General features: G+C 39.2%; 2 protein-coding genes across 2 annotated transcripts; both read left to right on the top strand.

Annotated features, from left to right (window-relative positions):
* The first annotated feature begins 219 nt into the window (after positions 1–219).
* LOC116260926 (sorbitol dehydrogenase-like) lies at positions 220–4,533 on the top strand. The gene is made up of 6 exons (XM_031639462.2): positions 220–411; positions 1,121–1,188; positions 1,361–1,597; positions 1,814–2,104; positions 2,670–2,857; positions 3,990–4,533. Exons 1-6 carry the CDS (start codon positions 297–299, stop codon positions 4,180–4,182), a joined length of 1,092 nt encoding a protein of 363 aa, XP_031495322.1. The 5' UTR covers positions 220–296; the 3' UTR covers positions 4,183–4,533.
* Positions 4,534–5,811: 1,278 nt separating this feature from the next.
* Positions 5,812–10,925, top strand: LOC116260847 (sorbitol dehydrogenase-like). Its single transcript, XM_031639366.1, has 6 exons — positions 5,812–6,117; positions 6,223–6,290; positions 9,053–9,289; positions 9,544–9,834; positions 10,169–10,356; positions 10,531–10,925. Exons 1-6 carry the CDS (start codon positions 6,054–6,056, stop codon positions 10,721–10,723), a joined length of 1,041 nt encoding a protein of 346 aa, XP_031495226.1. The 5' UTR covers positions 5,812–6,053; the 3' UTR covers positions 10,724–10,925.
* Positions 10,926–13,318: the final 2,393 nt, after the last annotated feature.

Raw genomic sequence — 13,318 nt, 5'->3', positions numbered from 1 at the left:
TTGATCTTATAACCCTTCACCTGTAAGAAATTGGTCGCTTTCCACTTATTTAGATTTCAAAATTTATCGATGACTTGCTTGGGAGAACAGAGTTGAAACATACCTCGGAGACAAAGCCAACGTCAGTCGATGTAATACTATGGGCTACATGATGCGTGCTTCTCTTATTATAAAAAGCTTCGCCCACCTCTTCCTTCTTCATATCAATTCAAGCAGCTACTCTGTTATCTTCTTATCGATCTTTCTTCTTAGATCAAGTAAGCGTTGAGTGGACAGATCCGGATTGATTAGTTGACATGGGGGAAGTAGCAGGTTTCGATGAAAGCCCGGTTGAGGTTGAGGAGAACATGGGAGCGTTTCTTATTGCAGCAAACGTTCTTAAAGTCCAACCTTTCAAGCTCCCCCCGGTTGGTATGTCTCTCATCCTGCTATACCTCTTCATTTCATGATCGTCTTTTTCTGTTTATTATTGTTTTGAGTAAAAATTGCTTGTAATTTGAAAAACAAAAAAAAAAGGTGTTTAACTTATCCTCATAAGTGTTGACGATATATATATATATATATAGAGTCACATATTCTGACCATCAATTTGATTCCTGTTGGTATTATTCATTTACATTACGAATGGTGTCGGGTGCTATTTTGAGTTGAAGGGAAGTAATTAAAAGTTTGTTCAGGTGTTGAAGCTTTGGACTGAGGTAAAAAGAAGACAGGTGGGGCTTCAGCCTCTTGAGAGTATCTTCCCCTACTTGATTTGTTTTGATTAGTTCCTTAATCTGCCGTTCAATATATAAGCCAGTTATCCTGAATTCAGTGCATAATAATTGTGACAAAAAGGAAAAAAGCTAAAATTTGGCGCACTCCTTCCTATAATAACTTTTAAACCTTGAATTTTACTTGCATGTTAACAAACTCGATGAAAGAAATACTTTTGATATTTACCCTTTCAAGAGGCTTTATTTTTTTAATCTTACCTGAAGTTTGTGACAATATCCTTCTTTAGATCATTTCGGACTCCGTCGCAATAAATCAACAAGTTTTTGTTTCTGCTTCTTTTCAATTTGGTACGAAATGGGCTTCGATTGCTAATTTAATCTGTTCTTTCCCCATTTTCTGTTAGGTCCTCTTGAGGTCCGACTGAGAATGAAGGCTGTGGGCATCTGCGCAACTGACGTTCACTACCTAAAGGTATCAATGTTTTGGTGTCATTAGTTTTGCGTTTTCCCTATCATCTCCTCCTCGGAACCTCCATTAATGATAATTAAAAAAAAAATCGAATAATGAATGAGAATGGTGTTATAAGAAGCACTCCAAGTTTTTTGTTTCTCTTTTCCCTTCTCCAAATGCATCGCACTTGCAGGAAATGGAAGTTGCAGGAAAAGTGGTGAAGGAGCCACTCGTAATCGGGCATGAGTGCGCCGGAATTGTGGAAGAAGTGGGCAGCGAGGTGAAGAACGTAGCGGTGGGAGACCGGGTGGCCGTAGAGCCAGGCGTCAGCTGCTGGAGATGCGATCTCTGCAAGAATGGCAGATACAATCTGTGCCCTGATGTTAAGTTCTTGGCAACACCTCCTTATCATGGTGGTCTAGCTCATCAGGTTCACTTCCTTCTTCATAAAACCTATCCTGCATCATGCATCTGTGGGTGAATAGGCAGTACCGCTCAAAGAAGACTTGAAGTTGAGGGAGGGTAGTTCCTAGTTTATACATGGCGGCAGTGACTTTGATTTTTGATACAACAGATTGCATGCATGGGAATGGATCAAAAATTCACCATAACGGCAGTAATTGTTTCTTTGCTTAATTTTCTGCAGATTGTTCATCCTGCTGATCTATGTTTCAAGATCCCTGATAATGTGACTTTGGAGGAAGGAGCAATGATCGAACCACTGAGTGTGAGCATACATGCTTGCCTGCGGGCGGTGGCCGGGCCGGATACCAATGTTCTGATAGTGGGTGCAGGCCCACTTGGGCTTATGACCATGATCACGGCTCGAGCCTTCGGCTCCCCAAAGATTGTGATCGTGGATGTTGATGAACAGCGGCTTGCTTTTGCTGAATCCCTTGGCGCAGACAAATGCGTCAAGGTTTCTGCAGATGTGAAGGTAATACCAAGTAAAAAAAAAAAAAAAGAACTCCAAAAAGAATGTCATTGGAAAAACTTCACAAAGCCGAGGAAGTTTTTTGCTTCCCCATTAGGCCAGAGAAATAGTCCTAGTGTCAGGATATAGATTCTGAAAAAAAATGCAAGTTATTAAGAGTTTCTTGGATGGTGTTAAGGAGATATTAGTGAAATTAATAAAGTCTGAGCAGCTTAGGGCCTTAGGCTGTTCCACTATTCAGATTATTATTCTTATGCTCTATATATAGGGAGAAAAGCGTATGCTCTTCGAATTTTGGTTGAAAAGTCGTGTTGAGCATTATGATGCTGTTGGCTTCAGTTTTGAATTGAACCATTTGTCAAAATGATTCTGAGAAATTAATCGACAAAGTTAAAAATCACTTTTTGAGTTTGAATTTTTTTGAAAAATCTTACAAAATCGAAAGAATAACCAATAAGAAATTTGTTATTTAAAAAAATAAAAATATTAATAACTAATTAGTAGATAAACAGTGATGAACACTCTCTGAAGTTTACCAAGGTAACCTGCCCTTGTTGAAATTTTTTAGGACATGGCCGAAGAAGTGGTTGAGATGCAGAAAGCAATGGGTGGTCCGATTGATATCACCTTTGAATGTGTTGGCTTTAGCAAGACCATGTCGACTGCTCTTAAGGCAACCCGGTCGGGTGGTAAAGTTTGCCTCCTGGGCTTGGGCCACAGCCAGTTGACTGTACCTCTCACCGCTGCTGCAGCAAGGTATCTATTATATATATGTGTGTGTGTACATTGTTTCTTAGTTCCTTCTCCATGACTGGACTATGGATACAAAACATTTTTGATGCAAAACATTTGATCAGTGATAATTAATTGATTATGTGGCTATGGATACAAAACATATTTGATGCAAAACATATGTACCCACTCAACACAAACAGCATGCATCATAGGTGGGATGGGGATCTAATTTTCTATAACTATTATCACAACCCAATTTGATGGATCTCAAATCATCCCTTAACAGCTTTGATTCCAATCTAAAAAAAGCTAGGAATTGAGACAACTAATCATTTAATAACTTCTTGTATTAGATATGAGACTAAATTTTTCAATAGGATGTTACACTTAAAATGCACTGGAATGTCCGAACATGGAATTACACATCATCTAATAGATTATGTCAAGAGATGCAACGACTATTTTGAATTGTTGACCTCCTTCAACTTTAACTCTTAAATGTAACTGCACGCCTCAGTGGACAAAAATCTATTGGCAAACTAGCCAGGATCAGGCAAACTCTACAAGTCTATTTCAAAAGTTTGTGAGAATATATTAGTATTGAACTTTCGATTTTTCTTTGACTTAAATTTTTTAAAAAAAAATTATATAAAAACATTTAACATTTGAATCAATAGCAAATCGCAGCACAATTTTAATGTTAACGAACAGGTGCTCAACTTTTGAGAGGGGGAAAAAGAAACAAAGTCATTAATTTTGATGTAAGTTGCAAAAGTGACCCTTTAAAAGATGGAAATTAAATATCTTTCTTCATCAATGATGGTGTCTGTCCTTTCTTTCTCCATTAGAGATAATTAATGAAAACAAATATAGTTTGCATGCTTCGGAACACCATACCATTTGTGTTCACGATTAATCTGAATAACTTCAAAATTGGTCTTAGATGGTTGCTTCCGATGCATCTTACATAATGTCCTTAACAATTATAGAACTATATGTATGTATACATAACAGCTCCGGTTAGCCTTTTCTGTACTAAGGACATGAAATATTCGCATCCCCTATATAATAGCTTGCTCTACTTGGCCTTTTCTACACTAACGACACGAAATATTTACATTATATTGCAACTTGTTATGTGTATTTTCTTCAGGGAAGTGGACGTTCTGGGAGTCTTCCGATTCAAGAACACTTACCCACTCTGTGCCGAGTTCATGGGAAGTGGAAAGATTGATGTGAAGCCACTCATCACCCACAGATTTGGGTTTTCACAGGAGGAGATTGAGAAAGCCTTTGAGGTCAGTGCTCAAGGAGGGAATGCCATCAAGGTGATGTTCAATCTCTAGAAGAGCCAGCAATGATCTGCAGTATAAAGCTAGCATCTGATCTGACATGCATACAATATAGCTTTATGAAGGCGAATCAGAACAACAAAATTTCCGATTCTATTACTGAATAACGATGGCTACCGCCATCTTCGTCGTGTATTAATCGTATGGTTCATCGTCGAGAGGCGCTCTTGAGGTTAGCTTTCATCTGTTTTCTTGTTCTCATGTAAGAAAACTTGTGAAGTTTATCCTCATGAGTTTCTATGGCTGTATCAACGTGATTTGTGGTCCATCTGTATTCTGTAATTCTTTTCATTTCATATTCTGTAATTCTTTACAGTACATATTCAGTATCTTGATGTGAGCGTAGCCGTCGTTTAATGCATTAAAAACTGAACAGCACGAGTAAGGGAGCCCCAAGGAACTTGAGAGTTGAGAGCCAGCTAGCTTCTGCCATGTAGAGACAAGAGTCCACCGCTCATTTTGGTGGTTCCTCCGTCTGCCGAATCCGTGAGGAACGGATGGCGATGGCGTTCTGACAGTGTGATCCTAGTTTATCTATTCTCATAGGCTTTTTTTTTTTTCTTTCCGGATGAACTTTTTTAAGAAAAGTCTTGCACGGAACCTCGTAGTATGGGGTGCGCCAGTATAATATGGTTATGGCGAAAATATCTTTATTCACACACCAAAAAAAAAAAGACAAAAATGAAAATTAAAAATTAAAAAAGGTAAAAGACATAATTTAAAATTACTAAAATACCGTTACTCTTTGTGGATCCAGCGACTGCCGGACTCCGTGCACAAAAAGCATTTAGTGTCGTTCATTAGATAATAGATACCCTCATCTTAGGTTGGAGTTCTAAGTAATTTTTGTTGATCAAAAACTTGTTTTAATGTTTTCAAGAGTTTTTGTTCAATAATTTTCGGGTGGCTTTCATGTCTTCTTTAGCAAATTAAGGACGGACTGACATGCTCCTCAAACCATATAAAATTCTTGTGAGAAGCTGGCTAATTGGTTTCCGTATGCATGACTCACTCAAAGGTAAACTTTGGAAATCAAAAGTAGATTTGATTTTGTAATGAAATGTATATGAATTACATAATACTCAAGGAGCCAGTTAATTGGTTTCATTTGGATTAATGGAGCACGGTGGTAGCCTGGATAAATGTGATATTTTGCTTCTTTACGAAGATTTAAAATTTTAACTACTTATAAATGAAAACAGTAAACTTCCCCCTTTGAAGAAAGTAAGAAAAGCCAACATTTTGCTTTGCATTAACTTGTTTTTTACTACATCTGTTAAATAAATGAACGAAGCATCATTTCAGAAAGAATTTAAACATCAATTTTTTTGGCATCCACTACTATTCTTTTTTGTGCTTTTATAATAATTTAAAAAATAACAAATCGGCTTCAGTTAGCCATGTGGTTCTTGTAGGTGAAAGAGAAACGAGGACGTTCTTTTGGGAACACACACAACGGAAATTCATGAAAAGAAAGACCACGAAATGGGAAATCTCGTGAAGGCTTCAATTAAAAGCCATAACAAATCTACAACATAAGCAGATAAGGCTTTGTCTGGGCCAGTCGTCTCCTATAAATACGGCTGAGGTGGTGGAGGGAAGAACTATTTTTGTCTGCCTTGAATCCGTCCATCCTCGACACGTAAGATCTGGATGAACACAAGAAGAAAACAAAAATCCCCTGGAAATACGATAAGAGCGTGGCCAAGTCTTCGTCGAACGGCATCTTTCTTCCTCCTCTTCCAAAAGCATATAATAGAATCATGTGATGGTGCTTGATCTGAACCACTTCGAGACAGCAAGAGAGAGATGGGGAAGGGGGGAAGTCCCATGAGAGCTCGGCAGAAGATGCGCAGGAAGAGAACATGGCAGCATGGCTGGTTGCCGTCAACACCCTGAAGATCCAACCCTTCAAGCTTCCGCCCCTTGGTAACCAAGCATCGTATCTCTCTGTTTCCGTTTTCGCTTCTCACTGATTTACTCCACACGAACTCGGAGGAGGAGGATCCGATGGTCTGTTTGTTGTTTTTTCAGGTCCCCATGACGTTAAGGTGAGGATGAAGGCAGTGGGCATATGCGGAAGCGATGTTCATTATCTCAAGGTGCGGAGTACTTTTCCCCGTTTTGATTTCACCAACCAGTCTAAATTTGATTGTTTTTGTCTATTAATACTCAGCCTTCTGGAAATCATGGTTGTGCTTCTTGTGAGTGTGGTCCGTGTCAAAAAGACTACGAAACAGAACATTCATTGATGTTTCTCATATTTTCTTTTGTAAGTAAGTTGAGAAGTTTGTCAAATGTCATGTTCATCATCGTTAAAATAAAGGGTTTATGTCTCGTGTTGGAGGTGGAAGCTTGGGAGAAGAAATTTTCATGGCCAGTGTCTCCTCACACAATCTACAGACATGCTGAACTGACAGGGAGGTCTTTTCCTGAGAACTAATTGTTCGGTCATGCCCATGAGCCAGAGCCTCGATATCGTACCACTTACCGGCCCGGGGTCAGTCACAACTAAGAATAAAACAGAGAAAAGAAAAAGGTTATCCATTGGCCTGGTAAGTGCTCAGCTGGGCAGTTGAATAATCCAAGGGGGCTGAAACACATGCAAGCTCGAAGCAGACGCGTAAAATCCAAACTCGCTGTCTTTTTGTTCTGGTTATCTGTCTCTTCTGTTTGCTGTGCTTCGGAGGTGCTGAAGCCTCTCAATAATGGTATTACAGACAGGTAAATTCACAGAGAGGAAAATACAAAACAGTTGGAAAGCTCGGTTCGTCTGTCAGTGTGCACATTTCCACACCGTCAGACTTCTAATCTGTTTCTTTAAGATCTCTGCTATAGCCTGTCCCTCAACAAAACGAGGCTGGTCCTTTTTTCTAAGAATCAAGGACATATGCTATTTACCTGTATTCTTTCTGATTACCATACTGTCTATGCATGATTGGAGAAGAGCACAATACCTCACTCTGCAATTGTTGCATCAAAGTGGTGCTTCTAGATCTGTCCATACGAGACAAAGAGAGAAATTAGAATCAAACTGCACGTAAATATAAATGAAGATATGATTTGTTTCTTTCCCCTGTTTACACTTTCTGCTGTAGTACAGGTAGCTCTTCCATTGAGTTCGTTTCTCTGTACAAGGAAAATGTATAATGAGAATTGAGAAATACTATTCAAAGGACGCAGAGCTCAAAGCGTCTGCGCCTGGTGGAAGCTGGTTCTCGGGTCTGAGACGATTAGGACCTTGAAACCAATGAAGGAAATAAAAAAGGGGGTTTTGAGGCCGTCCGTCATGGGTTTTGTTCTGTGGAACCCTCCCTTATTATCTATCCTTCCTGTCGCTGTGAGGGAGGAACAAAAAGAAAAAAAAAAACAAAAACCAGGAAACTTGGAAAAATGGAAAAGGGGAAATTGAAGCTTTACCTGTGGCGGGAACTGTTTTATGGGGAAACCATGCGTCTCGTTCAGCCCAGAAGCAGGAATCCGTCGTGGACGACGGAAGGATCTTGCAATATCCTTTCCCAGGTTATCATCTTCGCAACCGTCAGAAAATATCTGGGCATTTGCTCTTGCTGAACCCTGCTGCTCCGTCGATGACAGGCTCGCTGGTCGCCTGAAATTTGGGTGGCCCTACTGGAAAAAGAGAAAGCAAAGAAAACCACTGTGTTTCCTGCCGGCGCCACGGCCTTCGGTTGCAGCGGCCCCCGGTGGCCGCTGATGGCCGGAAACGGCCTGCATACGCTGTTTATTGATGAACCCTCAGAAGTTCCGGTAGAGGAGAAAGAATGTGAAACGGAAAAACGACGAGAAGTCGGCGTAGAAAGGGTATTCACACCCGCCTGATTGTTAAATTCACAAATTACAAAAAGATGCTTGAAGTGTTTGCTTTCATTTTCCACCATTTTAATGGGCAAAAGCCACAGACGGAGTTGTGTAGAAGAAGGAGCTCAGTCCATGAAAAACAGCGTGTATATAAAAATGACTCGGTCTGACCTTACCTTAGAACTTTTATTAGGATCTAAATAATCATTGCTGTATCGTTCATATAATATTTGAAATTGGATCCTTTCATGTTTTCAATCCATATTGATTGTATTTTGCACATTGTTGTGTTTAGATTTCATGTTGATGACCTCAAGCTTTATTTCCACTTTGCATTTGGGGCTTGGATCTGATTATAGTTTAAGATTCTTGTCCAATTCAGTTCAAGTTCATGTTAGATTCAAATTTAGATTAACTTGTTCGGAGCTACCATACTCTATTTATGCTGAATCTAAACATATTATAATATTGATGGATTCCTGGGATCTAATCATTCTACCATTTGATCTTTGGACATTGAGCCGTGTAGACTTAATTTGAGTAGCTCTATATTCCTATTGACTAAGATTTTCCGTGTTCCTTCCATGTGAAGGGATTTGGTCTTAGAACTTGTCCGAACATATGAAGGTTTTCGAATCAGGTTTATTTCTAGTAATGTCTCAATAGAAAGTTTTGAAGTTCATTGAAGCAACATTGGAGAAAGAATTAGAAGATTTTCATACTATTTGAAAATAAAAATTACACTTCTAGATGCACAAAACATCACAGGATAATAGTGTTGTTGAGAGGTGTAAGGGAACATTATTGGACATGGAGAGGTCCATGTAGAGCCCTTTACCAGAGTTTTTTGGCATGTGGTTGTGTCTACAGCTATGTATTTTCTAAATTGAGTGCTTTCTTTCTCCCTCCTCCTCCTTCTTCTTCTGCTTCTTCTTCTTCTTCTTCTTCTTCTTCCTGTTTGTCGTGTTTTGCTGCAGGAATCTGTGGTCATGTGCATGGAGGTGCTAAATTCGCAGGGGTTAATGTAATTTCTCTTTTATTGCAGACGTTGCAATGTGCACATTTTGTGGTTAAGGAGCCAATGGTTATTGGGCACGAATGTGCTGGAATTATTGAGGAAGTGGGTAGTGAGGTTCGCAATGTCGTCGTCGGGGATCCTGTGGCAATAGAACCAGGCATCAGTTGTTGGCGCTGTGACCACTGTAAAAGTGGTCGATACAATCTGTGCCCAGATATGAAGTTTTTTGCAACACCTCCAGTTCATGGATCTTTAGCTAATCAGGCACGTGGTTTTAGTTTGTTTTCCTTTTTTGAAAGATCAACATAAAATTCTAAAAGCAAATCAAAAGTTTGTCCTTCTATCTTTAGATTTCTCTATTTTCCCTTGTTGAAGTACTTCTTACATTTGCATCGATTTTTGGTTTCGGCAGAAAGCAAGGCATCATTACCCATATTGCTAATTTCCCCCTAATTCATCCACGTTTCTTCTAACTTGGAAGCTTGATCCGTTTCTTGTTGTTTCCTGAACGGCGGCAGATTGTGCATCCGGCTGATCTCTGTTTCAAGCTGCCTGATAATGTAAGCTTAGAGGAAGGGGCGATGTGCGAACCACTAAGCGTTGGTGTACACGCCTGTCGGCGTGCTAATGCTGGTCCAGAGACAAATGTACTGATCATGGGTGCTGGCCCCATTGGCCTCGTGACCCTTCTCGCAGCTCGAGCTTTCGGTGCTCCACATATAGCTATTGTTGACGTAGATGAGAAAAGGCTGGCTGTTGCCAAATCCATTGGTGCAGATCTTTGTGTCAAAATCACTACAGATACTCAGGTACACAATCTGCTAGGAGCTGATTTCATTTGCTTCCAGTTAATAACTCTTCCAATCCTGTGGAAGCTTTTCCCCCCTGTGAGCAGAATTGATCATGAGGGAAGAGCTCATGAATCCGGAATCCACCCTGATTGATTTGGTAGCAGAAGAAAGAGCTCGACTGGCTTTCTGTTGGGTTTTTACACCTAGAGAAACAGGAACATGATGCATTTTTTTTCTTGTTAAGCTAATGCATGTAAATCAAGTCTTTCAATATGGTATGCTTGACAGCTTTTGTTTATAGCATGGAGAATGGAGATGAGTTCAGTGACTAAGTTTACTCTCATATTGACAGGATGTGGATGAAAATGTTACTCGAATACAGGAAGCCATGGATGGAGAGATCGACATCACATTCGATTGTGTGGGCTTCACCAACACCATGTCAACTGCCCTCAAGGCTACTCGTGCAGGTGGTAAAGTCTGCCTTGTGGGTATGGGCCATAATGATATGACGGTGCCCCTTACTCCTGCTGCTGCAAGGTGCGTTGCGTTGCAGTATAATACTTTTGTCAATTATCCTTTTTTCTTGTTCTTTGAATCTCTTTCGTTGGAAAAGCACTTTTTCTCCCCCTGCATAAAAATTGTTGGCCAGGAACTTTGAAGGAGGAATTTCGTCTATTGATTGTCTATATCTATTTTCGTCGTTGCGCACAGGGAAGTAGATGTCATCGGTGTGTTTCGCTACAAGAACACTTGGCCTCTCTGCATCGAGTTTTTGAGAAGTGGAAAGATCGATGTGAAGCCTTTGATCACCCACAGGTTTGGTTTCTCACAGCAGGACATTGAGGAAGCCTTCGAGACAAGTGCTAAAGGAGGTAGTGCTATCAAGGTGATGTTCAACCTGTAGCAGTAAATGTGTTGGATTGCAGATGTGTAATGGTCACTGGACTATTTAGACTAATGCTCATAACCCATGAAGGGACAGTTGCAGTTCTCCCTGCCATGGCTGGTTAGGCTGCTTGTTTGAGAGAGATTATGCTTATTATGGAGATGGAACCACCGCCATGTAGATGTGGTTTCCTGGTGAATAAAACGTTAGCTTATTGTCACTTGTCTTGTGATATATCCTTCTTCACTGCTATCATAAGAAATCCCCAAGAAATTGGCGAGTGACAGGGCAACCAAAACAATTAAATAAAACAACAAGTTCAGAATAACTAGACCCACAGTAGTAAGTATTTGTGATGGCACTATTTCTATACGGCTAGGGCTTGTTTGGTAACTGTAACAATCTATTTTTACTCTCATGCGCATCTCCAAAGAATTCATGGGACACTAATGAATTTGCCGCCTCAATGAAACAGTAACAGTTTATTACTTTTGGCAGATGACCCTAAAAGGAACAAATTCTTCTTGCACAAACTTTTCCTTTCCCCCTCCAACAAAAGGGGCACATTTGCTTTGCCATAAATACGTGCTGTTGCACAATTTTGCGGATCTCGTTCACATTTTCCTCATTCTGTAAAGGTGTGGAACTTTTCTTTTCTGTGAGAGGTCGTATTGGTAGGTCATGTGAATCTTTTAGGCAATGTTTGGTATGGTTTTTTTCCACATAAACGTGCTCAGATGAGACATAATGTGATTATGCATATTTGAAGAAAAGTATGTCAAGATAAACTAAGTTTAGGATTGCATCGATCTCACCTTGTGTGCTTCCATTTCCCACGTTTCACCTAACTCTTCTGAAGGACCAACTTGTCTACTATATCACTATTCTAATGGAACAGACCAAATATGAAAAACAAAAGATATAATTTAATCTGCAGTGGTTTGTGCTCACATGGGGTTTCATCGACGGATAAACAATAGATCAGGCTTCCCAAGAACTCCCTTCGACATTTCTTTGTAAAGAATACTTTTAGTTTCACATTTTTGTGAAACATGCTTCTCCCCTTAATCCGTCTCCATGGAGATTTCTCCTCCATCTTGGTGCTTCTCAGCTCCTTAATCGAACAAGCGTGAGATTTTTTTACCTTCTAAAAGTCTCCCTCTCATTTGTGTCTCGAAAGGGTAGTTTTGGACAGGCCTGACACTCAAAACTTGAGCCATGACCCAGCTCAACACCAAAAACCCGAGTTCGGCCTGACCAGGCCTGATTAAAATAAAAAAACAACATTTTAAATATAAATAATTTTTTAATATAAAATATATTTTAATAATAAAATATATATCATTAATAAAATAAAAATAATATTAAAAAACAAACCGAACCGACTCGGGCCAGTTTTTCTAGGCCCGATCGAGCCAGATATCCAACCAAATGCCCAGCCCTAGTTTCGAGCCATCCCACAATTGAAATTGCTCGAAGCCGCCTTATATGTACCCCTTCAGATTTTTATGTACCATCCTGAATTTCAATTTTTTTAGCTACATGAGAGGAACTTTGATCTCTCTCCCTCAAATTTCTTAAATACGTAACTGTAACTTTGATCTCTCACTATTTTTTTTTTCTCTCTCTCTCTACTAATCTTCCAACCCCTCATACTCAAAATCCCACTAGTCCTGAGCAATAATCTCAACATCATATCGAAGAAAATGAAACCAAAGTCTACGCCAAGCAATCAAAGAGAAGCCAAACTAAAACCTAACAAAATGAAATAAGAGAATAGAAAGAAGTGGCTCCAGATGTTCATCACAGGCGATTTTTCATAGACTTGAAAAGGTCTATTAGCATCAAACTTCAGGTAAGGAGAGTTTCCAAAAGAGAAATCATACCAATCGTGCTGAAAATATTAAACAAATGTTAAAAATTTGAAAAAAAATATGTTTGTGTCCCCATGCTTCAGTGTTATGCCATGGCCCTCCCTTATATTTTTGAAAAATTAAAATTTTACATGTAGATTTTAAAAAATTTTGTTTAACCACAATAAAAAGTATTAAAAAATTATATTTTGACTTTTATTAAATTTTTGAAACTATAGTTCAACTCTACAACTAAAAATTTCTAATTCTACTCTCCTAAGTCTGCCCACATCACGATGTATCGAAAGAGAGAACGAGGATCAATGGCTGAGAAGCTGTCACTGATTTTACAAAGAGAGAGAGAGAGAGAGAGCGTCGTTGATTTTAATGAGACGTTATTTTACACGTTCTTTTAGAGCGTAAAACTAGGTGAAAGAAGCTCGTTGCTTTTCATGTTACCAATATTTCTCGGTATTAGAGCGATACGGCTGATGTGATACATGACCGATACAGGGTTTTCATTTCTAAATTTTTAATTGTAAAATTAATTTAAAATGCTTTAAATTTATTTAAATCACAAAATGAGGAAACACAAGGCAGCAAGCCAATCTCGTTTTTTCAACAAGAAGCTAAGCTTCCTTTTCCCTTCTTTCTTATTTCTTATCATAAAAATAATCGGCCTTGTACAAATTCTACGTTCTAACAACCAAAAACAATTCCAGCAAACACACGTAATGAAAAGCTAAAACTATAAAACAGA

This window comes from Nymphaea colorata, chromosome 9 (genome assembly GCF_008831285.2).
Source record: "Nymphaea colorata isolate Beijing-Zhang1983 chromosome 9, ASM883128v2, whole genome shotgun sequence".
Taxonomy (NCBI): Eukaryota; Viridiplantae; Streptophyta; class Magnoliopsida; order Nymphaeales; family Nymphaeaceae; genus Nymphaea; species Nymphaea colorata.
This window is presented reverse-complemented; position numbering and strand designations above follow the sequence as displayed.

Excerpts from the sequence above, each read along its gene's own strand:
- LOC116260926 (XM_031639462.2), top strand. The coding sequence starts at position 297 with ATGGGGGAAGTAGCAGGTTTCGATGAAAGCCCGGTTGAGGTTGAGGAG. Across the intron at positions 412-1,120 it reads TTTCAAGCTCCCCCCGGTTG|GTCCTCTTGAGGTCCGACTG; the intron begins GTATGTCTCTCA and ends ATTTTCTGTTAG. Across the intron at positions 2,858-3,989 it reads CTCACCGCTGCTGCAGCAAG|GGAAGTGGACGTTCTGGGAG; the intron begins GTATCTATTATA and ends TATTTTCTTCAG.
- LOC116260847 (XM_031639366.1), top strand. The coding sequence starts at position 6,054 with ATGGCAGCATGGCTGGTTGCCGTCAACACCCTGAAGATCCAACCCTTC. Across the intron at positions 9,290-9,543 it reads ATGGATCTTTAGCTAATCAG|ATTGTGCATCCGGCTGATCT; the intron begins GCACGTGGTTTT and ends GAACGGCGGCAG. Across the intron at positions 10,357-10,530 it reads CTTACTCCTGCTGCTGCAAG|GGAAGTAGATGTCATCGGTG; the intron begins GTGCGTTGCGTT and ends CGTTGCGCACAG.